The sequence below is a fragment of the Pelodiscus sinensis genome, chromosome 1 (genome assembly GCF_049634645.1).
Source record: "Pelodiscus sinensis isolate JC-2024 chromosome 1, ASM4963464v1, whole genome shotgun sequence".
Lineage (NCBI taxonomy): Eukaryota > Metazoa > Chordata > Testudines > Trionychidae > Pelodiscus > Pelodiscus sinensis.
The window spans coordinates 100,496,618-100,521,541 of NC_134711.1; the positions used below are offsets into that span (position 1 = coordinate 100,496,618).

At 44.2% G+C, this 24,924-nt stretch overlaps 1 protein-coding gene across 3 annotated transcripts in view; it reads right to left on the reverse strand.

The window, feature by feature from the left end:
• Positions 1-2,206, reverse strand: part of TBXAS1 (thromboxane A synthase 1) — a 349,992-nt gene extending 347,786 nt beyond the window's left edge. The window contains exon 1 of one of the 3 annotated variants that reach the window (XM_075939406.1): positions 2,056-2,206. Coding sequence is in view for 1 of the 3 variants with exons in the window: in XM_075939378.1 (XP_075795493.1) it covers positions 2,056-2,119 (64 nt within the window). In the remaining 2 variants the exon portion in view is untranslated. The remainder of the gene's footprint in view (positions 1-2,055) is intronic. The other 2 variants (XM_075939367.1, XM_075939378.1) reach the window with 2 other exon arrangements.
• Positions 2,207-24,924: the final 22,718 nt, after the last annotated feature.

Consider the following 24,924-nt stretch of genomic DNA (forward strand, 5'->3'; position numbering starts at 1 on the left):
ATCTTTGGTAATTTCAAGTATACAAGTCCCATCCACATGTCCCTAGCCTCTCTTTCTCTGGAGGTGGGTGACAGGGGAGGGATCGTGTGAAGATTACCTGTTGTGATCCCTCCCTCTGGGTCATCTGGTGCTGGCCACTGTTGGCAGACAGGACACTTGGCTGGATGGACTTTTGGTCTGACCCAGTATGGTCGTTCTTATGCACCTCAAATGATCTAGCTAGCAGATCCAATTCTTGGAGCAGGAAAGTAATTCATTGTCAAGGTCCTTCCAAAATTTGCCACCTCTCTGAAGATTTACAAATGATGCTGCATTATCATTCAGTTTAAAAGAGTGACAGAACTAAGAATTGTGTCTGTTTACTAACCCATAGGGCCTGTCTCCTTATAAAAATAGCAGGGATTATTCATGTCCTTGTAGAGAATAGGGCTTTGCACCCTAGTAACTTTAGGCCTGTAGGCTACGTCTAGACTGGCATGATTTTCCGCAAATGCTTTTAACAGAAATTTTCCGTTAAAAGCATTTGCGGAAAAGAGCGTCTAGATTGGCACGGACGCTTTCCACAAAAAGTGCTTTTGCGGAAAAAGCAGCCGTGCCAATCTAGACACTCTTTTCTGCAAAAAAGCCCCAATCGCCATTTTCGCGATCGGGGCTTTTTTGCGCAAAACAAATCTGAGCTGTCTACACTGGCCCTTTTGCGCAAAAGCTTTGCGCAAAAGGACTTTTGCCCGAACGGGAGCAGCATAGTATTTCCGCAAGAAGTACTGATTTCAGACAGTAGGAAGTCAGTGTTCTTACGGAAATTCAAGCAACCAGTGTAGACAGCTGGCAAGTTTTTCTGCAAAAAGCAGCTGCTTTTGCGGAAAAACTTGCCAGTCTAGACACAGCTGTAGTGTCCAACCAGTTCTGAAACAATAGCCACTATAGTGGCTATAGCAAACTAGCCACACTCAACCAGCCAAATAGCCACCTGTGGCTACATATTGGACACCATGGCCTTAGACAAAACTTCCTTTTTAACCCTACTGTCCTGCATAGTTCTGCATGCCCATTGATTGCTGAACTTCACCCCAGAGGTGGCTGCAAGACAGTGGTGCTGCACATATGGCCTGGGCTTGCATAAAGCAATTTGTGATCCTTCAGCATAAACTGTCAGCTATGATCAAAGCATGAAAAATGTCCTAGATACCAACTGGTCAGAGAACTAAGACCAACATTTTCAGGAACATTCACTAATGATTCGTACCTCAGTCACTGGGCAACCATTGTTGTCCCCTCTCCATTGACTGCCTCTGCTGCTACTGCTCAGCCTTCCCAAGCAGCAGCAGCATGAAATTGACATGTTTTTGGGGTGCTTCAATGCCCCCCCCAACAGAATTCTGAACAGCAGCACTAAACAGCCCTGACAATTTCTCTTGGCTACTGCTCAACACACTTATCAGAGACCACAGCAGCACAGGAACTATCAATAGACGCAGACAGATGCTGCTGCATCAGTTTACTTGCAAGTTCATCACTACAATCCATGCTCCCTGTAAGCTGTATGCTTGTGCAGCCATTCAGGAGAAATTCAAATGCCTCCAAGCTGATTAGCCCCCACAGCTACGTTTTTTGTTCTTTTGGTGGTGCACATTCTCACATGCCTCAGTGCACATAAAATTTATTCTGCATGGACGGAAAAGATTAGAGGGAACATTGGCCACAATCACAAGAACTAGAAAGGCTTTAAAAAAAGACACCACAACAAGAATTTTAATTTAGCAAGAGTTCAAGATATAGATCCCTGACACACCACAGACAGCTTTGCCATCACAATAGAGAGTGGAATTATTCTCCACTTGTTTTGTTACTGTTAACTAGTAGGCATGAGTTACCACCTACACACAAGGCAAGTGACCTCTCCCCCCTCCCTCAGGTGAGCTACTGGCTATGACTGCAAGCATTTTCCACCTCAACCATGTAAGATGATGACTCAAACTACATAAAATGCCACAGGCTCTTAACCAAAAAGCACAATCTCCCCTCCCCAGCAAAGCCTAGCTGGTATCTCCTTACCTTTTAAATCGCTCCAAGGCACCTTATCAGTTCCTGTTTGACTTATTAACAAGCCCCTGAGCATGACACCCCCAAAGGGAGTGGTAGAGAATGTAGTTTTTACAGCTTCCCTCCAAAGAGTCAGGTGCTTAGAAACCTGCCCTCAGCTGAGGGGAAAAAAGGGGAAGAAGCCATAGAACTACCATTCCCAGAACCCACGCGCAGACCACATTCCTCCCCGTATTTGCTCTTGCTTGCACAATGTATTATGGGAGTTGTAGTTCCCGCACTAGTGGCGGTTTTGGTCCGGGACAATAAAAGGACCAGCGGCCGTAATATCCAGTGCACTTATTGAAGAAGGCCGGCGGGGTTGTATGGTCTTCTTTGTGGATGAAATCAAAACATGTTGCTACGTATTGACTTGGAAATGAAACTGTCCATGTATAAAAACTACAAGACTGCAAAATAGTTTCACCCTTAAATTTATGATAGGAAAATATTAATATCTTTAAGTCTGGTTGGTTTATTTTTTACATATGCAAAAGAGTATTGAAAAAAATTAAAAAGATGACTGGATCTTAATGTTCCCCTGGATGAATGAGTTGAGTGTTGTTTTCTTAATTGTGCTAACACACCCCAGTCCTGGAAACACAATCCAGTTTAACTATTCACCATTAAAATCAATGGGTCGGCTGCCCAGTTGTGTGAAACTAGCATGTGCAATAGTGCCAGCCTTATGCACTGAAAAATCATGAGTGAAGACCCTCCCCACCCCCCCCGAAATCACAAGATTAGCTTTAAAATCATGATAAAAATCTGTATTGTTGTTATTTGCCTTCTGGCTTTTGTGCCCTTAAGGATCACATGTTCAAACTGTTGTCTGCAATCATAGGCTCTAAAAACTTCCTTTCTTTGGAAAATAAAAGCTGAGATTCTTATGTGTTCATGTGACTCAGAAACTCAGACATCAACAGAAAACACCAAATATCATGAGACTAGTGATAAAATTGCAAGAGCTGGTAACACTGCATGGAGGAGGCTGAACTGTTGTGAACTAAATTCTTGTTTTTTAAAAACACACAGGGACAGATTATGCCGAGTAGATCATTCTATTCTCTTCAGACTTCATGCATTGCTTCCTAGTATTATGCATAACTCAGGGTAAACCCTTCACACAATAATTATTCATATAGGCAGGTAGTTTTAATAGTACTACTTGGTGACTAATCTAAAATTAACCTTCTGTTCACAGTCTACTGAAAGCTCTAAAATTTTGCCTAGGTTTGACTGCTTGCATACCCTCCAAAAAATGTGAACAATGAAATGAATGTACAGCAAGTCAGACAAATTCCTTCTAGGCCAGTAGGTATTGAAGATTATGATGTTTGTCACTTGAAAGGTAAATTTCCCTAAACTTGCTAGAAAGTCTCAGTGTTGATCTAAAGCTTTCCTGCTAAAACATTAACAATCTGTGTACAGACACTCAAACTCAAGAGTATATTCTTTTGGAAAATTACTAGAATTATAATAACTTACAAAGACTGCTTCAATTAGCACAAGACACATTTATCTCGAAAATAGAATGTATACTGAAAATATTTTTTTTTAATTGCATCTGGAGCTCCATTACTGTTGGACTGGAGAGTGTAGTGATATCTTGCTGAAATCATGAGAGAAGTTGTTTTTAAATGTTTTATTTTGTTTTTTTGTTGCTACTGTTCAGTAGCATTGGATGAACTGACAGAGCAATGTCCTTTAAAAAAAACATAAGCATTTTTGTGAGCATAATGGATTCTCATTTAGGCTCAGATCCACAAATGTATTTAGAGTCCTAATTTCTACTGACTTCAAGTTAGGAAGTTAAATACATATGTGAATCTTGGCCTTACTCTTTTATGTGTTACATTATGCCTTTATCCTACAAAGACTTACTCACATGCTTAACTTTTGTGCTCTCTAAGCTGTCCTACTAAAGTCAGTGGGACTACTTGCAAAGCAACATGGTGGCCTTATTTTCATTAACACTTCTTCTCGCTGTTTCCCAAATTAAATAGCTCCAGTCATCCTCCTCCCCTATCCCCCCGCCCCCAATACCGCCGGGGACAAAGCTGCAGAAACAGGTTCTGTTCATGGCTCCCCTAGCAAGAACTCTTTCCCTATTGTTCCAGTGCAGTAACAGGTCTATGGGAAATGAGAACTGATTCTCACCCTTGGTGCTCCTCTCCCAAGCCCCCTGGCAACCTAGTTGACTCCAGAACATCTTAGATCACCTCGTTTACATCATCTCATTCTTGCATTGACATGGTAACACCCAAATGCCCTGTATGATGACTGGAGGGGGGAGAAAATGGTATTGAGAAGGCAATTGACCTCCCTACACCTTGCTCACAGAAAGAAGAAGGAAGATCCACAATAGAGGCTTTTGAGGGGAAAACTTAGTACCTAGTACATCAGAACTAAACCCACATCATGCCTTTCACCTGGGTGCCTTCTCACCTCTCACACACCAAACAGTATAGGTCCCTGATAGGGCCTGCTCCTACAGCAGGGCGTGGGGCTGATTCAATATGGTATTCAGCTGTGTACACTGTAAAAGCCAGGTACGCCACTTCCCATTTCTGAAAGGGGAAGGCTCACCCAGATGACCCCTTTAAAATCCTGGCAGGCAGGGGAGGAAAAAAAACATGGAAGATAAAGTCACAACAACGAGCTTACAAAGTGCTCCACTCCCTGTTGGAGAGTAATTGTGTGAGTCCTCAGACTTTTGATGGGTTACTTTCTTAAACATGCTGTTGTCCCAGAAGAGCTGCTGACCAAGGGTATGTCTACACAGTGAAGTTGTTTTGGAATAACAGACGTTATTATTTTGGAATAACAGACGTTATTCCGAAATAACTACACGTGCGTCCACACAGCCATTCCATTATTGCGAAATAATTTCAAAAGAACAGGTGGCTTATTCCGAAATCTGTAAACCTCATTCTGCAAAGAATAATGCCTATTCCGAAATAGCTATTTTGAAATAAGGCATGTGTAGATGCTCTACTTCTGCTATTTCAAAATAGCCCCTCGCCACTGCCTCCTGGGGCACTAAATCGAGATAACACGTCTACATTAGAGAAGGCTGCCTCGGACTAATTTTGAGGCTTCCCTGCAGCGTAGATGTGCTATTTAGAAATAAGCTATTTGGGAATAACTGTTTGAGAATAACTATTCCGGGATAGCTTATTCCAAAATAAATGTGCTTTTTAGACGTAGCTCAAAAGAGCACATAGTTCTGCTATCCTTCATCACCTTAAATACTAGCCTATTCTTTCCACTAGCCCTTAGGATTCCAAGGGGATCTCTGATCCAATGTTCTATTCCCCTGGAGTGAGGGGAGCACAAATAGCCCTATAATTAGTAAAACACCTTGGAATGTAGATATATAACCAATAGATTCTTCTTCATCCTGCCACCTTGTCAGGGGCTAATATAGAGGGAACCTTGTGGGAGAACAGTTCCTCCTCCTCTGTCTTCAGGGATAGTTCCCCCTCCTGCTTGGGGGAGCTCAGTTCCTTCTCTTGGCTCTTATTGAGAGGTAGAATGAAGATTCAGTCAGGAGGCAGGAGAGTCAGAAATGGAAATAGCAGAAGGAGGCTTCAAATCTTTCCTTGCCATAGGTGGGGCAGATTGACACTTGATGGGGAGTCTCCTATCCGCATCTGCATCTGCTTTTGCTCTCCTATAGGAAGATGATTCTTCTCCTTTCTAGGAAGGCAGAGGGGGAAAGAACATAAGAATGGCATTCTGGGTCAGACCCAAGGTCCATCTAACCTAGTATCCTGTCTTCCAACAGTGGCCAATGCCAGGTCCCCCAGAGGGAATGAACAGAACAGGTAACCATCAAGTGATCCTTCCCTGTCACCCATTCCCAGCTTCTGGCAAACAGCAGCTAGGGACACCATTCCTCCCCCTCCTGGCTAATAGTCATTGATGGACCTAACCTCCATGAATTTATCTAGTTCTTTTTTGACCCCTGTTAAAGTCCTGGGCTACGTCTACACTGCAGAGTTTTTGCGCAAAAATGGCCATTTTTGTGCAAAATCTCTCAGAGCATCGACACTACAAGTGCGTTTTTGCACAAGAAAAAGTACAGAAGATCGTCAGAAGACAGGGTTTTTTGCGCAAGAGTTATTCCTCTTTCTACGAGGAATAAGCCTTTCTGCGCAAGAGATCTTGCACAAAAAGGTGTGTGTGGACGGACAACAGGGGTTTCTCGTGCAAGAAACCCTCCCGGAAAAAGCACAGGTGCTCTGATGGCCATTCTTGCAAAAGCACATCTCTTGCGCAAAATCACATGGCAGTGTGGATGCGCTCTTGTGCAAGAACTTTTTGCAGAAGATCTCTTCTTCACAAAGTTCTTGTGTAAGAAGCCTGCAGTGTAGACATTGCCCTGGTCTTCACAACATCCTCTTGGAAGGAGTTCCATGGGTTGACTGAGAGGTTCAGTGGAGTATGTTTCATACCTCTCTCTCTCTCTCTCTCTCTCTCTTTCTCTCTCTCTCTTTCTCGCTCTCTCTCTCTCTCTCTTCAGTATAAAAGGGGAAACCCACTGGGGGCTTTGTTTCCTTTAGCAAAATCTAGAGGAAACAACCTCTGCCTTCTAGATAATGGTGGGTGAGGATGGGTACAGGGTGGGGGAGAATGCATGAGAACTCAAGAGTTGCCTGTCTGTATACAGCCCTACACTCTGTGCATGCACAGAGACACAAACACCCTCTCTTTATTTGGCTGAATATGGGTCCGCTTGGGGATGTAAGATTTTCCAGATGTATTTGTTTCCGTTGACCCCATTCCCACCATGAAACATCTCTTCACACAGGATGACACAATACCACACCATGTGGGGTGACATACTGCCACCAGAATTGTTGAGCTCACTCACCCTCTGATTTAACATCCCCACAGACACGTGCCCTTTCATATCAGCGGGGCAAGTTAGGGCTGCTGAGTCTTGGATGACCAGATTTCCAAAAAAGAAAAACCACATAACCACATGGCAGTGGGGACAGAGCAAGGTAGGATGAAGTGATCTTTCTTTACTGAGGCTTTGTCTACACTGGCAGATGTAAAGCCCTGGCAGTCACAGTGCTACTCATGGAGTGCAACAGTGAAAAGGCTATTGGGTGTCCACACTGTCAACTGCCAGACATCAGCCTGACCACACTCGCAGCACTTGCAGCAGCTTTCCGAGCTGTGCATTCTGGGAAGCTATCCCACAGAGAGCACCTCTTCCACTTCCACTCTAGGTTTGTGGGGAGGGGCGGGGCACCATGGGTCTTGTCTCAATGCCCCCATGGCACATCGCTTCACATCCTCGCCATCTCCCTTCCCTCTGGGTGGCTCTCCCTTAACCCATTTTCTCTTGCAGGCATCAGTTGCCTCATGGGCTTTAACTATTACAGGCCTTAGTTATACTTGTGCCCAGTATAATATCACCCAGCAGATGTCAGCATTCCTTGAGTGTATAGCTAAGAGGGAGAGGTTCCTTAGCCATACAGTTGGGATTTTCAGAAATGCTCAAGTGACATAGAAACCATAAGTCCCATAGACTTTCAATAGGGGATTGTGTTCTTAAACCACTTTAGTGCCTTTTGCAACTCTCAGGGCCATGAATAATGTATGTTTCACAAGCTAGGGATCTATCCTCTCCTGGATAGCCTGTCCCAAACCCATTGTGTCATTCCCACAATGGGAGTGACATGGACACATCTAGATGGATGAGGAATGAGGGTGGGGGATGGATTCCTGTGGGCTGTGTGAGGTTGGATATATTGGACCCACCCATAGCGTGACCTTTCTGTGGGTGAGGTTTTGCTGCCCGTACTCTTATGGAGTAGTCTGGTAGTTTTCAGTTGGTCTGCTGAGGGATTTCTCAGCATGAGAAAGGGTGTAGAGTCTGGGCCTCTATGTGGGCATTGTACCCTGCATGCTGTGGCCCTTTTGGAAAAGGAAACCACAGCTGGGGTTAGCAGTTGACCAAAATGTGGTGTGAATACAGTGCTAATTTGTGCCTTGTTTCCAGCAGTTGTGAAGACTGACAGACTGAAATACTGTTGCAGCCTCCTTTGCAGTGGGAGGCTTGCAGGTCACTTCAGTATTTATATCATCTTCTTTCTGAGTTCACTTGCATTATTCTGCCCTTTGGAAAAAAGTGTGTAAGTTTTTTCCCAAGGGAGTGGAGATATTTTCATCTTTTCCTTAAAAAAAAAAAAAAAAAAAAAGTATTTCACCCAAACAGTTCTTTCCTTTGTTAGAAATGTGCCACCATTATTTAAGACATCACCCTGTGTTATGCCCCCAGGGGTGAATCCAAGCTTTTTAAATCGAAAAGTGCACCACTGTGTCATTTGCTTAATAATGGTCAACACATTTAAAGTCCAGATCTAGCTAAGCAGCTCTTTTGTGTTCTCTGACGGCTTCACTGGTGTCACTTACTTTATTCTGTTGTTGAAAAATCAGAGATATAGAAAATCTTAAATGTCATGTCTTGGAAAAAAAAGAACTGCAAGAAATGGACACCCAAGTTACAAAGCATCCTTTCCTCTTGAGGGAGAGAAAGAGGCCCTGCAACAAAAAATGCCATTTGACTTACTTGTTTGACCCATCTGCTAGGTAGGCAATAAGCAATAGCATTTTATTGGCTTTTTATGGGGTATTAAAAAGCTAAAGAAGCCAAGCTTTCTCATGGATCAAGTAAAATATTCACGGGCTTGAACAAAGACACTGTCTGCATTGACGTGACCTTAGACTAATTGACAGAGGGTATATGTGAGAGAGAGACATTCTTTGTTTCAGTTCCGTTACAATTCTTTTAAATATTTATTTCTGGAATGTAAATTCTGCTGAAAACTGAGGACTTTGCTCTGGAAAAAAGCATATGATTACCTACCACTGGTGTCGCTGCTCAGTGGAATATCCAAGTCCCTTTTGGAAAAACAAAAGGATTCAGTTCTATAAACAAGTCATTGTGTTGAATTATAAAATAAAATAAAAAAATCTGGTGACTCCTGGTTGAACCACTGCTCTGCTATGTGTGAGCTGAAGTTCTGCAGAGCTAGCGAGAAGCAGAAGTACTAGTAAAATAAACTGGTTACAACCAATGGAAATAGTACAGCAGTCACATACAGAAATATGTGCCATTAGGTATGACTTTGTTTTCAGATCAGTTTGTTCTCATTTGTCTTTATTTTGAATGTAAAATATTAATAAGCTCCTTAACAAGACCGGAGGGGGGAAAACATTGTATGATCACCTTAATCTCAAGAAAATAAAAAAAGTTCTCAAATTGCTGAATGAAATAACAAATCAGAATCAGTTTATACTTTTTACATGGCCATGAGAGCTTTTCTTCTTGATTATTTCCAGACAGCAGGAGGTTATTAAATTCCACCATGAAAAAAAATCTACATTTATGAGTTTTATTGAAAAAACACATATTTTTGGTTCTCAGTATGCTACCAGAGAAATACAAAATGGTATGTCTGTATTATTAAATTATTTTTTGTCAAGGAGGATGTATTAGGGCCATACATCCATCCCCTGGGTATATCGGAGTGAAGTTATCATGCAATCAGTTTCAGGAAATGGCATTCTTTGAGGGTTAAAATGCGTGTAGAACGGGGCGTATATTCCTGGTGCCCAAATGCAGATGCTTGTGTCATTTTAAACTGTATTGTCATTTCAAGGCTATAAATAGGGTTGGCAGGATTAGATTATTGGAAGGATTAGATTAGGATCAGTGTCAGTAGTCATCCATTCCATCCCCTTGCACACCAATGTCCAGAGAGAAAGTTTTTTAAACATTGTAAAGCGTTGCTCAAGAGGTGAACAAGAACATAATGCAAATAAATCTCAGATCCTGGGAAGGATATATACCACAGATCCAGATTCACAAAGGTACTTAGGTGCCTAACTCCCACGGCAGTCAAGGGAAGTTAGCTGCTTATGTACCTTTGTGAATCTGTGCCTTTGAGCCAACTAGACAGGGCAGGTTTAAGAGCACCATCACAAGGCTGGTTTAGGGCCCTGTGTCTGATGAGCTAAACCAGGGATGGGCAATAAGCAGCCTGCAGGCCAGATGCAGTTCATCAGGGTTAGCCCCTAGCGGGCCCCTACTATGTCCGCGAGTACAGCTGCTTGCAGCACCGACTGGCTAATCTCCGATCCTGGCCAACGGGAGCTGCAGGAAGGGGTGTCCTGGTCCGCACTGCTTCCCACAGATCCCATTGGCCAGGAATGATAAACCACAGCTGATGGGAGCAGCAAGCGGCTGTACCTGAGGACACGCAGGTAAATGAAGTGCGAGGGGGCCTGTCAGGCTAACCCTGGCAAACCACGTCCAGCTTATTGCCTGCCCCTTTCTCTTTCAGGGTCATTTAGGTAAGAAGGAATAGGACCCAGGAAAAGGTTAATAAAATGGATAGGGTCTAAATTAGGACTGCCTTGCCCCACCAGGGAAAGGTATCTGCTTGGTCTTATGGGGATTGGTTGGGGACAACTGGGAAAGAGGTGTGCCTGCAAGGGCAGATCTGGGAGTCACTGAGCAGTGGGTCTTGTGCCCTGCAGATCCACCATCCCCTCCTGACTTAGGGCATAAATTAATGGAGATTGCCTATCTTCTAGGACTGGAAGGAACCTTGAAGGTCATTGAGTCTAGTCCCCTGCCTTCACAGCAGGACCAAGTACCATGGCTGACAAATTTTTGCCCTAAATGGCCTCTGCAAGGATTGAACTCACAACCCTGGGTTTAGCAGGCCAATGCTCAAACCACTGAGCTATCCCTCAGGCATGATACAGCCTGAGGAGCCTCATGCAGCCCACAGGCAGCCAGGCTGGTACACATACTCTATGTCTCTTCCCCCCTCCCCCCCTTCCCACTGCAAAGCTCAGCGTCTCCAGCTTTCCATGCGGGACTAAGATTTTACCCTTTGCCCTCTATTGAAATCCGTGAGGGAGTTCTCTGGATAAGGACTGAGTAAAAAACCTGGCCTGGACCCTTTATCACTGCCTGAAATATATTCCTACAAAGGAGATCACATTTGCTCCATTTTTCTTAATCAAAGATAAATTTTACAATTTTAATTTGTAACCCTATGACAACAGATTGTCCGGTGGGTTTTCTTCTCCTTTCCTCTATTGCGTTTGTAACCCACACACCTAGAGGGTGTGGTTCACCGGCCCACCTACAGAGAGAAAGAATGAGTTTCCTCTACAGCAGTGGTTCCCAAACTTTTCGGCATCACGCCCCCTTTTTGATTTTTGAGAAACCCTCACGCCCCCCGCCAAAAAAATAGCAGCAAAATTTGTTGAGGAAAAAAAGGAACTGACTGGGGCAGCCAAACTTCATGGGGGGGGGGGCGGTTGGTCACCTCACGCCACACCTGGAAATTCTTCACCCCCCCCCCAGAATTTCTTCATGCCCCCCCCCAAGGGGGCATGCCCCCCCCCCCCAAGTTGGGAACCCATGTGTTACAGCGTTAGCTGAGAGCCAGCTGGCTTTTAGTTCAAGCAGTAGAAACTCCTGCACTAAACTCCAGAGGTCCCAAGTTCGGCTCTGGCTGTTGATGTTACATGTTTAACAAGAAGCATCTGAAATGGCCTTGGTTTATAGTGCCTAATGCAGCAGCCTGCCTGCAGAGTGGCACTTCTTCTTGCACATTATGCCGGTACCTGGTGATCTATGCTGTCTTCTGGAAGAAGATTAAAGGGTGGTTTTGACTTTAAAAGCCCTAAATGGTTTTGTTCCTGGCCATGTGAAAAACCACCTCTCTACTCACCTAATAAAATGGCACCTGCTAGAGCTGCAGTGATCATGCCTCCAGCTTTCTGGTTAAAATGGGAAGGATATCGTTGCAGGGGTGTTTCAGTGAGGGTCTCTGAAACCTCCCCTGTACCCTGGCCTTATGCAGCCTGCATTTTCAGGGCATGCTGCGTGGCCTATCCATTTCCCCAGGCTTTTCCAAATGGGGTATAACTGGGTTGAATATGGATCTTAATTGTTGTGGGTGGGGAGGATTTTCCTCCTTGTGGTTATCTATTCCAGCTAGGTTATGAATGTGTTCACAGTCAGGGACAGTGCCTGGAGTACAGCTAGGAGCTTTCATCACATTTAACTAAATATTCTTGGCCATAGGAGAGCACTGAAAAGAGAAGAGAAGAATGTCGTATGTATTGAAACGAGGGAGCTTGTTTGTAGGCACTTCTTCACCAATGCTACCCAATGACTGGAGGAAAAAATAACGAGAAACAATTCCCAGCACTTTCCTCGGGTGTTTTTCAAAGTTGACTTTCACTCTGCAGCTGCAGAGAGATTTTCTACTGATACAAGAAATAAATGTTTATAGTTTTGTCTTCACATCCCCATTTCTCCCTCTCCTTTCCTTAGGAAAATCAGGGGCATGTTTTGCACTGCTCCCTCATAGAATTTTAATTTCTTTTCTGAACAATGTCTCTCCATTGCCCTGTTTGGATGCAAGATTCAAGTTGCTCTTGTCCGCAGCTCGGGCTCAGACACTTTCCCCTCTATTTCTTTCTCTCAGTGCTGCTCATCCCTCTTCAGTTAATTAGTTATTTGTAATTACTTCTCTTTCTTTACGTGGATGAGTATTTTACCTCAGAAGCTGCTGCCTGAGCCGGTCAGAGTAACCTGATTCCAGCCTCTGTACAAATCTATTGGCGTCATGCAGCTTGCCTGCTGCAGCCCTGAGTAATCAACTGGTCGAATCATCGGGCCAGCTCAGCCCGAGAGCTGACTAACTCCACTTGCTGTGTGTAGCGTACTTGGACTTCAACAGCAGTGGGTCCAATAAAAGATATTACCTCACCCACTTTGTCTCTCTAACTCCACTTGCTGTCAGCCCCATGGAGCAACAGTCGAAAGCAACCCAGGGATCCACCGGCCACAAACAATTATATAGAACTTCTTATTTGTCCTCGGTGAAAATGATTGGCCCTTCCAAAATAGTGAGGCATCAAGGCTGAGAGTAACAAACTAAATGCTTCAAAAGCAGAAAGAACATGGCCTACTAGTTAGTGCAAAGGCAGGGGAAACAGGACACCTGGGTTTTGTTCCCAGCCTTGGCATTTGTTTGATGGATGGCTCTTGGCAAGTCATTTAATTCCTCTGAGCCTTTGTTTCTCTAGCTGTAAAATGGAGCTACTACTACTTACAGAAAGGAGTTCAAAAGGGTGTTGTGAGGCAAATCATTAGCATTTGGAAAGTGCTTTGAAATCCTTGGCAGCAATGTGTTACATAAAGGCAAAGCATTAGTGAAAATGCTGCTAAAATTTGCTTGTTGCTTTTTCTTTCTTGCAAATTTGAGGATAACAAAATAGCTTTAAAGACAAGAAAGGGGATAAGCTTATATTCCCAGCATACTCCTTAGCTATATATTTTCATACTGTGTCTAATACAGCTGCTGTCCTATAAGCAATGCCACTCTGTCATTACAATTGGAGATGTCCAAGCCAGGGAGGATCATTAGCTCCAAACTCCCCAAACACGCCCTATGTTACATGTGCTGCTGACTATTTTTGCCATCTCCCCTGGGTTTTTTGAAATTCAAAATTTTAAAAGTTTCCATAAAAAAAGCTAGGGGAAGAAAAAACAGGAGAAAACTTTCACAACATTTGTCATAAACTTTTCTCTGTTTTTTTAATTTCAAAATTTAAAAATAAATATTTTCCTCCCAACTCTCTGTTGAGGCTTTGATTGGATTCCCTCCTACTGCTCAATAGCCAAAGTAGTAAGAAACCATAACAATTCAGGTCTTCTTCCACCGCCAGTTTGTGGAAGGTTACACTTACACCCATTCCTCTCCAAGGAGGACCTAGATACTTCCCAGAGTTAAATTTTGTCCTCAAGAGTAGGCTCCTCTATCTCTCTTTCTTATTGAGCTATTGGCCAAGGTCAGTCAAGAGGATGTAGTCTGTTAGGGTTGCCAACTTTCTATCCCATAAAACTGAACAAACTTGTCCCACTCCTTCCCCTTCTCCAAGGCCCCACCCCCATTCATTCCAACCCTCCCTCCCTCTATTACTCACTCTCCCAACCCTCTCTTGCTCATTTTCACTGGGCTGTGGCAGAGGGTTGGGTGGGGGGATGTGAGGGCTCCAGCTGAAGGTGCAGGGGGTGGGGTAGGGTGGGGCTAGGGATGAAAGATTTGGGGTACAGCAGGGGGCTCCAGACTGGGGCTGAGGGATTCGGAGGGCAGGCTGGGGCTCTGGGCGGTGGCAGGGGTTTGTGGCGCGGAGAGGGTGTGGGCTCCTGCTAGAGGTGAGGGCTCTGGGATGAGAATGGGGATGAGGGATTTGGGGTGTAGGAAGGTACTCATGGTTGGGGGTGTGGAGAATGGGAGAGGTAGCAAGACTGGGGCAAGGTGTTGGTGTATGGGAAGGGATTAGGAGTGCTGGTACCTCAAGCAGCTCCCAGAAACTGCTGCATGTCCCCCTGCCCATCTCCCCAGCTCCTAGGCAGAGGCATAGCCAAGTGATTCTCTGCACTGCTGCATCTGCGTGCACCGCATCTGCAGCTGGCTTTGTTCCTGGACAATGGGCGCTTCAGAGTCAGTGCCTGGTGTGGCAGCAGCCCCCTAGCTGCCTCTCAGTTTAGGAGACATGCCACAGCCTCTGGGAGCCACATGAGGCCAAAGCAAGCAAGGAGTCTGACTTAGCTCTGCTGTGTCACCAGTCAGACCTTTAATGGCCCTGTCAGACTGGAGCCGCCTGTTGACTGAGAGTTCTAGTCAAAAGTCGGACACCTGGCAACCCTAAGTCTAAGACTAACTCTGTATGTGTGGCAAGTTGCAAGTTTTCTGGGAACAGCCTCCAAAAGCTCATCTCCCAAATGTTCTGCACCCTCTACTGGCTCCTTATTCACATCTACACTGCACGCAGAGATGGAAATAAGCAACGCAATTTGAGCTACGCAAATTGTGTATCTTATTTTGATTGAATTTTGAAACAGAGAGCTATTCTGAAACGTCCCTTAATCCTTGTGGAATGAAGTTTACAGGGACATCAGCATAGCAAGCCCCTTGTATTTTGAAAGCAATTTCAAAGTAACTGGTGTACTGTCAAGATGCGGAAAATGCTGTTTCGGGATAATAGCACCGCTGTCTAGACGCACCCTAATAGACCGCTTCTGTATGAGGAGGAGATTGTAGTATTGAGGCTCAGAAGCTGACTCTGCCTATGGTGAAGGTTTTGTGCCCAGAAGCTGTTTCACTGGGACCTAGACTGGCCCACCCTGCTGGAAAAGATCACAAGTCTGTTTTCAGGGCACAGTGCAAACCGCACTTCCTCCCTCACCTCTCCTGAAGCCTAGCTGGCACGACAAAGGGTGGAGAGTAAAGGGGAGAGAAGAGAAGAAAAGAAATTCAAGTATAAGGGGCCAAACCCTAGGATGGGAAGAGCAGAGTCCATGTTGAATAACTTATGCTTATCTTTGTATTGTACCTGGTACCTGGATACTCTTGTAATTGGCATCCCATAAATACCATAAACAGGTAGGTTTGCCTGTAGGAATCAAAAACAAGTTTCTCATAATGAACTGGCCAAGCAAGTTTGAAGGTGAAAATAACAAGCAGAAGGAAACATAACGTTTGGAAAACAGAGTCCTTCCCCTTGATACAAACTCACAATGGAAATGATAGCTTTAGGATCCCTAAATACCAACCCTGGTCAGTTCATACTGGACTGATAAAAGGCAAGTTTATGTACTAATTGCAGGTAAAGGCCTGCCTTCTGGGAATACAACAGTTTTTCTTTTTCTTCTAAGACTCTTTGACCTCTGGGCTGAGGCTAAAAAAAGGGACCAATTATAAGGTTTCGTTGGAATCAAACTGAGACACTTTCACACAGGTCACCAAGCAACCATTGTCAAGTCCTCAAGCATGTCCTGCACTCCAAATAGAGGTATAGAACTGAACAACAACAACAACAAAGGAGGCAGGATTTTTATGAACATTGTTGAGATTATTACCCCATTTTTTAGCAGCTTTGCTAAGATGAGTCTCCAAATAAGAGTCTGCATAGTGGCATGTATAAGTTTATCCAACAAGAGTAGAGTTAGTTTGAACATGAGTGACCTGTCCTACCATACAACCAAAAGGCACAGCCTGGACAGGTCACTCAAGTGAGGCAAATTATCCCTCCCACAAATCATAGAATCAGAGAATACTAGAATTGGAGGGGACCTTGAGAGGTCAGTCCCGTATCCTGATGGCAGAACCAAACACTGTCTAGATCATCCCTGATAGACGTCTATCCAACCTGCTCTTCAATACTGTATCTTCAGGGATGGAGATTCCACAGTCTCCCTAGGCAACTTATTCAAGTGTTTAACCACCCTGACAGGAAGTTTTTCCTAATGTCCAACCTAAACCTCCCTTGCTGCAATTGAAGCCCACTGCTTCTTGTCCTATCCTCAGAGGTCAAGGAGAACAATTTTTTCTCCTCCTCCTTGTTAACACCCTTTGAGAAACTTGAAAACCGCTCTCAAGTCCCCTCTCAGTCTTCTCTTTTCTAATCTAAACAAGCCCAGTTCTTTCAGTCTTCCCTCAAAGTTCATGTTTTCTAGACCTTTAATCATTTTTTTGCTCTTCTCTGGTCCTTCTCCACTGTCCCAAGGGGGGAGGAAGTAATAGTGCTGCTGAAAGCATGGATCAGCCTGAGAGGTTACCCCTGCATTCTCCTATGAAGACTGCACAACAAACTGAACTAAGGAACTGTGAACTCCCTAACTGGAAGCAGTAGCAGACTCAAAAATCTCTGTAGCTCAACCCTTCCTGGGGGGACATGCAACCTACATTTTCCTCCAAAGGGCTATAAGACTCAAGTTGAAAAAAATAACAGTTTTTGTTCAGGGGCCAAAATAAAAAAGCCAGAAAAAATAATCAATTTGATTCCAACAAAAACCATTTTACATTAGAAAACTGAAGACAAGAAAAATTGTTCTGAAGTAACCAATATGTTTCAAGTCAAAGGCCAAAATTTTTCATTCATTTTTTTTAGTTATGTCGGATGAACTATTTCAGTCAACATGAAACATATTTTTTGAGTGTGTGTGTTTGTTTGTATTTAAAAAATAACTGGCCAGATTTAAAATAAAAATGCTGACCCAACTTCAAAAGTCAGAACAAAGTGTTTCTACATGATTAAAAAAAAAAAAATTTAACTCATTTTTTTTTGACAGCTAAAATTATTTTCCAAATTTGCGTCAAATTTGGCAAATACTTTTGGACCTTCAAAAATGCACTTTTGAAAACAAATCAAAAGTGCCCAGTGTCACAAGACACATAGCAGAAATTATTGCTGTCATTTGCACTGTTCAGTTCCATTGGCTTTCACAGCAATGAAAAGGAGGCGTTCAACATGCAGCATCTGCTTCCTGCTCCATTCCCTTCCTCCAGACCCTGAAATGTTAGAGTTGTGTACAATTACAGTGTGTTTACAAGGAGGATTTTTTGGGGATTGGCTGTCCTTCCCTTCCTTCCACAGGCTTCAGGTCCTTTCTGCCTGGCATTCTGCTTCTGGGCTCCCATCCATGCCACACACTAAATGAGAGCATCTGGTCTTAAATTATTAGCACTTGGCACTTCATGAAGCCAGACCTGTTACCAAGAATTTGCTGGAGGGTGAGGCGATTATACATAAAGGGTCCTGGTCAACAGAGACTTAATGTGGGAACTAGGAATGCAGTTCAGACAGCTGGCAAGCTCTTTGGCAAAGTTACTTAAACTTACAAGACAGGAAAGTTGCTTCAATGCAACACTAATAACCTCCTCTGTAATAATGGAGAAAGGTGGAAGAGTGTGGATTCTTCAGTATTTATCTGGCTGTTGCAAAAAAGAAATTTATAATAATAGTAATAAACAAATGAATCTCTGCAAGGTAGGAGATTTGAGCATTAACATATGCTTCTTGGGTCCAAATTCATCAAGGTTACTTCAGTACAAACAAGCCCTAGTTCCACTGAAAGCTATATGGATCACCACTGACTTAATCAGGGTGGAACACATGAGCTGGAATCATTATAACTTGCTTTATAGTGACGTGAACATATGTAAGCCCTATTCAGGTGACAGGAGTGTCCAGATTTTGCATCCCCACCTTTAAAAACAAAGCTGTGTTTGAAGTAGAAAAAAAAAAGCCAACCCATTGCCCAGATGATACAGCTGAAACAAATGGAAATAGCCGCTAAACCTTTTGTTGCCTCCAGCCCTCCCAAAGGTCTCATTACTGCGAACAATGTCACAAGTATTTGAAAAGTCAGTTTCACAATGCACGGTGGATTCTGATAGGAAGTAATACAAGTACACTAAAGGACTCCACTACCAAACTCTGAACTGAGTCTCTTATACCAATACTACCCATGTCAGAATTTGGAGTGGCTTTCAAATAATGGATATAATAATAATTAAGAATAGAAAGCATCATAGAAAATTGTAGCATAACAGAAAAAGGACCTCCATTTAAGGAAGTTTAATAATATATGTGTGTGTCTATCCTCAACCAGGAAACTGCCAACATAATGGTTGCGAGAATCAATCTTAACATTGGAATGTGTGGGAAACCAGAGACTTGCATTGTAATGAAAGTTTTAGTGTTTAAAATAAGGCCTGGATCTTACCATCATTTGTGCATGTGAATAACTTTACAAATGTGAGTGATCCCTTTAAGATCAACGGCACTAAATTACTTGTGTAAAATTGCTTATGGGCATACATTCTGGCAGGATTGGTTTGGCTAATCTAAAAGGTAATTTAATTACTCGTTAAATTGCAAACACAAATCAAATTTGAGTTATTTTTAGAGGTGACCAAAATTTGGAATTTTCCTTACAAAATGTGAACATTCCAAACTTTTGAAAAATAATTAATTTTGTTTTGGAATCATAAAAAGAAATTTAGAAATTTCCCAAGGACGGGAAATTCTTTTAAAGAAAAAAGTCTCAAAACAATGGAAAAGTTGTTTTGAAATGAATTCCACTGAGGCACACAAGTTCTGAGGTTCTCAACTCAGTCATCACTTTCAGGCTCCTGGCTCCATAGCAGGAGCCTCAAATGTCTGATAGCATCCCACTCTGCCAGGCTCCTAGTTCTGTGGCAGGGAAGTCCTGGCGGGTCTCTGACTCTGAAGCAGTCTGCCAGGCTGGCTGCAGAGGAGCTGGGCAGGAGAGCTGGAAGGATACCAGATAAGTGGCTGATGGAACTCGGCCTGTGTTTTATCAGAAGGTTTGTTGAAATCAGCAGGTTCCTGGGAAACATCTTCAATTTGACAAATCAGAATTTTCCACTGGAAAAACCTTCCAACCTGTTGGAAAATTTCCAACCAGTTCTGCTTATTTTACAGCAAGCTTAAAAGGCTCCGATTTCTCAGTTGTTCAAAAGGTGAGTCTTGAATCTCAAGGAACAAATTCATGGATGGGTCATTGCAAGCATAAATCTTGGAGTAGGGCAGTGGCACCAGAATGTCCGCCAGGAGACAGAGTTGCAGTAGCAGCTGCAAACTCAGTTGTGCCAGGGCTAGACGGAGGTGTAGGGGGTCAGTTTTACTTGTTATGCCATCCCCCAGGATCAGGGATTTACCCTGGGACCTCGCATTATAAAACCATGACTCATGACTGCCTGTTACCTGTGCTGTTGGCCTCAGTTGTACAAGGCTTTTCAATCTCAGCATGTGTCCCAACCACCACTGTAGGGTGACAGTACCAGAGTGAATGTGGGTTGTACAAACAGGTCTCTCAGTGGTGGTGTTCAGGAAGGAGAGGAACTGCTAAGAAAGGGGTTAATACTGATTCTGAAATCCCAAGAGCAAGTGATAGGAGTAGCACTGTTTGTCTAACCTGGGTCGGAAAGGGCACACGTGTCCTAGCTAACCCAGATAGGTGTCATTTATAGGTCCCGGCACCAGCAAGGTTGGCCTATCTACACTGCATCATCAATCCGAGTCTGTCACTGGGAAAGATCATTAAAACGTCAGCTGGCAATGAAAGACAACACAGCACCACACACTGGGTTGCTCCTGACAGTGATGGGTTTTTCTAATAAACTGCTTTGACAATCAGTTTTACGTATATTCTTATTTTAATTAAACGAATTAGTAAACAGTGGCAAAGCATGTTGCAGAGGGAAATGCTTCAGCGTTATCAGAAGCATGAAATATTTATGTCACTCCAGCGAGCAGTGGTGTTGATGGGGCTCGAGACAGGACCTTGCTAGTCCCTGTTCCCTCTATTTTTTTCCATCCATGTGCAGAATAAATATTGTTATGTGCCCCAAGGTATGTGTAAATGTGCACCACCATTAGTGACACAGGCTGCCAGCTGTGGGCACTGTGTGTGCTCTGCTAATCAGCTGGGCAGCATTTGAATCTCTCCTGGGCAGCTGCCAAAGCCATCAGCTTACAGGGAACAGTACCACCAGGACAGTTGTCAAAGTTGTGCTCTCAGACTGTGGCTAAGTTGGGAAGCCAAGCTGTGCTGGACATTGAGCACTACTGGGGAACACCAGCACTGCTTCCTGTGGCAAGTAAGCTATTACCATTTGTATGAAATTAGCACGTAAAGGCCCTAGCTCAGGAATGGGCAATAGTTTTTGATGGGGGATGGGCCACTCCAAGAATTTGGAAAGTGATTGAGGGCCGCACTCTGGAGGTGAGGGGTCTGGGATGTAGGTTGGGTGCAGAAGGGAGATTGAGGTGCAGGAGGGGGTTTAGGATCTGGGAGGGAGTTTGGATGAAGGAGAGGATTCCAACTTGGAGGGAGTGCAGTGTGTGGGAGGGGGTTCTGACCTGGAGGAGGGGGCTTGGAGGGGGTGAAAGGCCTGGGAAGTGGTATGGGTTCAGGAGCAGAGGTGAAGAGATTTTGGATCATGTGGGGTATGGGTCCAGGAAGGGGGCAGAGGGTTGGGGTGAGGGATGGGCTGGGGTGCAAAGAGGCAGGCTCTGGCCAGATGGTGCTTACCTGGGCGGTTCCCAGCCAGCAGCCCAGCAGGTTCCTCAGCAAGGCTCCCTGCCTTCCATGTCCCCATGCTCAGAGCAACTGGCTGCAGGGGCCAGATGTGTTGCTCTAAATGCTGCAAACCCAGGAGGGAGGGGTACGTCACATGCTGCCTATCCTGCAAACAGGCATCACCCATTGGCTGGAAACTGGCGAGATTATACTGGGGTGGAGGCAGCATGAGCAGCCTCCCTCCCGTCCTCCTCGGCTCACAGGCTACATCTACACAGCAGGGCTAAAGTCAAATTAAGCTACACAACTTCAGCGCGTCAACTGTGTAGCTGAAGTTGAAATAGGTTAATTCAGCTTTTGGCGCTGTCTACACAGCAGGAAGTGGAAGGAAGAACACTCTTCCTTTGACTTCCCTCACTTCTCATGAAATGAAGGTCACCATGAGTAGGAGTAAGAAGTCCTCCAGCTCGACATTATTTCAGAATAAAGGCTTGTGGTGTATTTTCAGTTATTCTGAAATAACACTGCTGTGTAGACATACTCACAGTTTTCACAAAAGCATATGGCCCTGCAGCTGGCGTTTCTGAGCGTCGAGCAGGGTCAGGGGAGGGAGGAACCTGGCTGAGGCTCCAACAGACTAGATCTGGCAGCACGGTGGCCCAGACCATATTTTGCCTGGCTCTGCTCTGACGTCCTATTATACTTGGCCTGGCATGATCACAATAAGAAACAGTCTCTGCCCCAGATGAAAGGGAAAAGGTGAGAGAAGAAACAGAGATGAAGAAACTTGTTCGAAACAGTACGGCTGTCTTCTTGTCCTGAGCCTGGTCTATTAAGGCTCATGTATCCTTGTTGGTGGGTTGTGACTCTGGAGGTCATGAAAGGCAATGTAACATTGCAAGGCTGTAAAAAAATATTGCACTCCAAAGGGGAAGAAAAATCCCTTCCCTATGCTTGTCACACTATCTCTAGCAAATACAGAGTTAGCCTAGGCTGTGGAAGACCTGGGTTCTAATCATGCTCTGCAACAGAATTCCTGCGTAACCTTGGGCAAGTCACTTGGTCTCTGTGCCTATGTTCCCTCTTTGTAACCATGGAATAATAACACTTTCCTGCTTCACAGGGCTTTTGATAAATGCATTAAAGCGGGGCTATACAACACACGGCCCGTGGGCGGCATGCGGCTTGCTGGCCACAGGGTGGTTTGGGTTTATGCAGGGCTCAACATGCAGCCTGTGGGTGGGATCCTTTAAACGTGGCCTCCACTGGGAACACGCTCCACAAGGGCGAGGTGTCTCCCAGGCAGGGTGAGCAATGAAAGACGCAAGCGAATGGGTTGGCTGGACACACAGGTACAGGTGGCTAGTGTTTCTAGGCCCCAGGGAAGCGGTGCCAGGAGCGTGTGGGAAGTGCTGGCTGTTTAGCCTTGTGGGCAAAGCCTGAGAGGTGCTGACTGGCTCACACTGGCCACATTTGGGTCCAGCGCCGCGGCTTAAGGCTTAATCTTTGTATTTATGCCCGTTAGTGTTAAAGAAGCTATTTGCATACATATGTAACCACGCTTAAGTTGCGGCCCTCGGCACGTGCTAAGAGTATCATTGTGGCTCCCGGGGCTTCCAAAGTTGAGTAGCCCTGCATTAAAGATTGGGATAATATGTCGATGGGGACCAGTAAAGTGTAGTAGATAGTAGGGATGTAAAAACAGCCTAAAATAGTTAACTGGTTAAACAATTTATCTAACAAGTTAACCACCAGCCACATGCAGAGGGCTGCTTCAGCCCTGCCTCTCTACAGAGGTGGGGACCGCTCTGGCCCCAGCCTTGCCACACTACGCCACAGGTGGGGCTACTCCTGCTCCTGCTCCGTCGGCCTGCCAAGGCCAGGATCCTGCCAGCCAGGCTGCCATGGGCAGGGAGGCTGCTCCTGCCAACAAAACCCTCTAGTTAACTAGTTACCCCATAAGCATGGTAGTAAGGGTTACTGGGTAACCAGTTAACCATTTAACCTTTTATATCCCTAATATAGCTCCTTTAAGATCAAGTTTTCTCTGTCAGTCTCTTGAAAATTATGTTTTTATATTTGATGTAAAATATGTCTTTACTCTTACTTTTGCAATTAAAAGTCACACACATTTTTGACCTGGAAGAAAGGGGCTGGCATCCTGAAAAGCTTGACAAACGCTGCTCTAGATGAGACTGTCTGGGAGTAACCCGGTTCATGTTGTCTCATCATTTGGGTGCAGAAGTGGGGCATGTTCCTGAAAAGAACTGCCTGGCACAGGTCCAGTAACCCAAGGCATTAATAGCTAATCATGGCAGTTTTCCTTTAGCCAGCTTTTTGCCTCTACCTGTGTCAGACTCATTGGTTTTATCATGAATTCCCCTATAAGAGAAATAAGAAAGGTTGCATTATAAATCAAGGCTGTTTCACAGGCTGCCATGTTGAGAAAGATCCCTTCAGCCTTTACAGAAGGAGAGCCATTTCTGGAATGAACCACAGTAGCCGTTCCGTGCCAATGAAACCTGAAATTGGAAAGTAGAGAATCCAACAGAAATTTGGGCGGGGCATGCAAGTGGGCCAGAGTGTAGTTGCCCAGCTGAAGTTTGGCCAACACTCCTTGTGAAAAGTTTTAGGGAATCATTAATGAATACAAATGGTCTGGACTTCATCAGCCACATCACATCAGAAAGAAGGTATATCTTGCCACACAGTTGCCTCCCTAATTATGTCAGTATCATACAAAACATTTTATATTTACTTTATTGTTCTTTTAATCACATAAAAGAATGGCCAAACTGGGTCAGACCAAAGGTCCATCTAGCCCAGTGTCCTGTCTTCCAACAATGGCCAGTGCCAGGTGCCCCAGAGGGAATGAACAGAACAAGTATTCATCAAGTGATCCCTCTTTTGTCATCCATTTCCACCCCCCATTCTGGCTAATAAATATCGATGGACCTAACCTCCATGAATTTATCTAGTTCTTTTTTGAACACCGTTAAAATCCTGGTCTACACAACATCCTCTGGCAAAGAGTTCCACAAGTTAACTGTGTGCTGCATGAAGAAAAACTTTCTTTTGTTTATTTTAAACCTGCTACCAATTGCAGACTGCTTCATATGTGATATTTTTAATTGCATAGCTTTTTTGAGCTGAAGAGCACTATATAAATCAGACTCTTTTCTTTACTTAGATTAGCCTGCTGGGATAAAATTTATGGATGGAAGTTAAATCCAGAAATTCAGTTCCAGAAAAGCAGGATAGAGAGCACATTCCCCTTCTCCCTAATACACCATAGGAATTGATGGAGAAGTCATTGCTTAAACATACTAAACCAAATTATACTTTTGACTGGATATACTTATGAAGGAGCACTGGCTTTGTCTCTTCCTGGGGCTGGATCTTCAGCTGGTATAAATTGTCATAGCTGTATAAGGTCAATAGAGCTATTGCCTTCAATGGAGTTATGACGTACCCAGCTGAAATGCTCATTCCCAAGATTCTGCAGTCAGAATCCAGCAACCACTGTAGCTGGACCATTGCAAACCTCATTTAGGCTATGTCTACAGTACAGAGTTTTTTTGGAAAAATTGATGTTTTTCTGAAAAAACTTCACTTACGTCCACACTACAATTGTGTTCTTTCAAAAAAAAAATCAAAAGAACAGAGCAGTTTTTTCCGACATTGGTAAACCTCCTTCTACAAGGAAGAAGACTTTTTCCATAAGAGCTCTTTCAGAAAAAAGCGTGTGTGGACGGGAAAAAGGGAGTACTTTTGAAACAAGAGAAAAGAGGAAAAAGCACAGGTACCCTGGTGGCCACTCCATCCCTAGTAATCACAGCTTAAATGCAAGATAGCGTCCATACTGAATGGATGCTATCTTTCAAAAAAGCAGA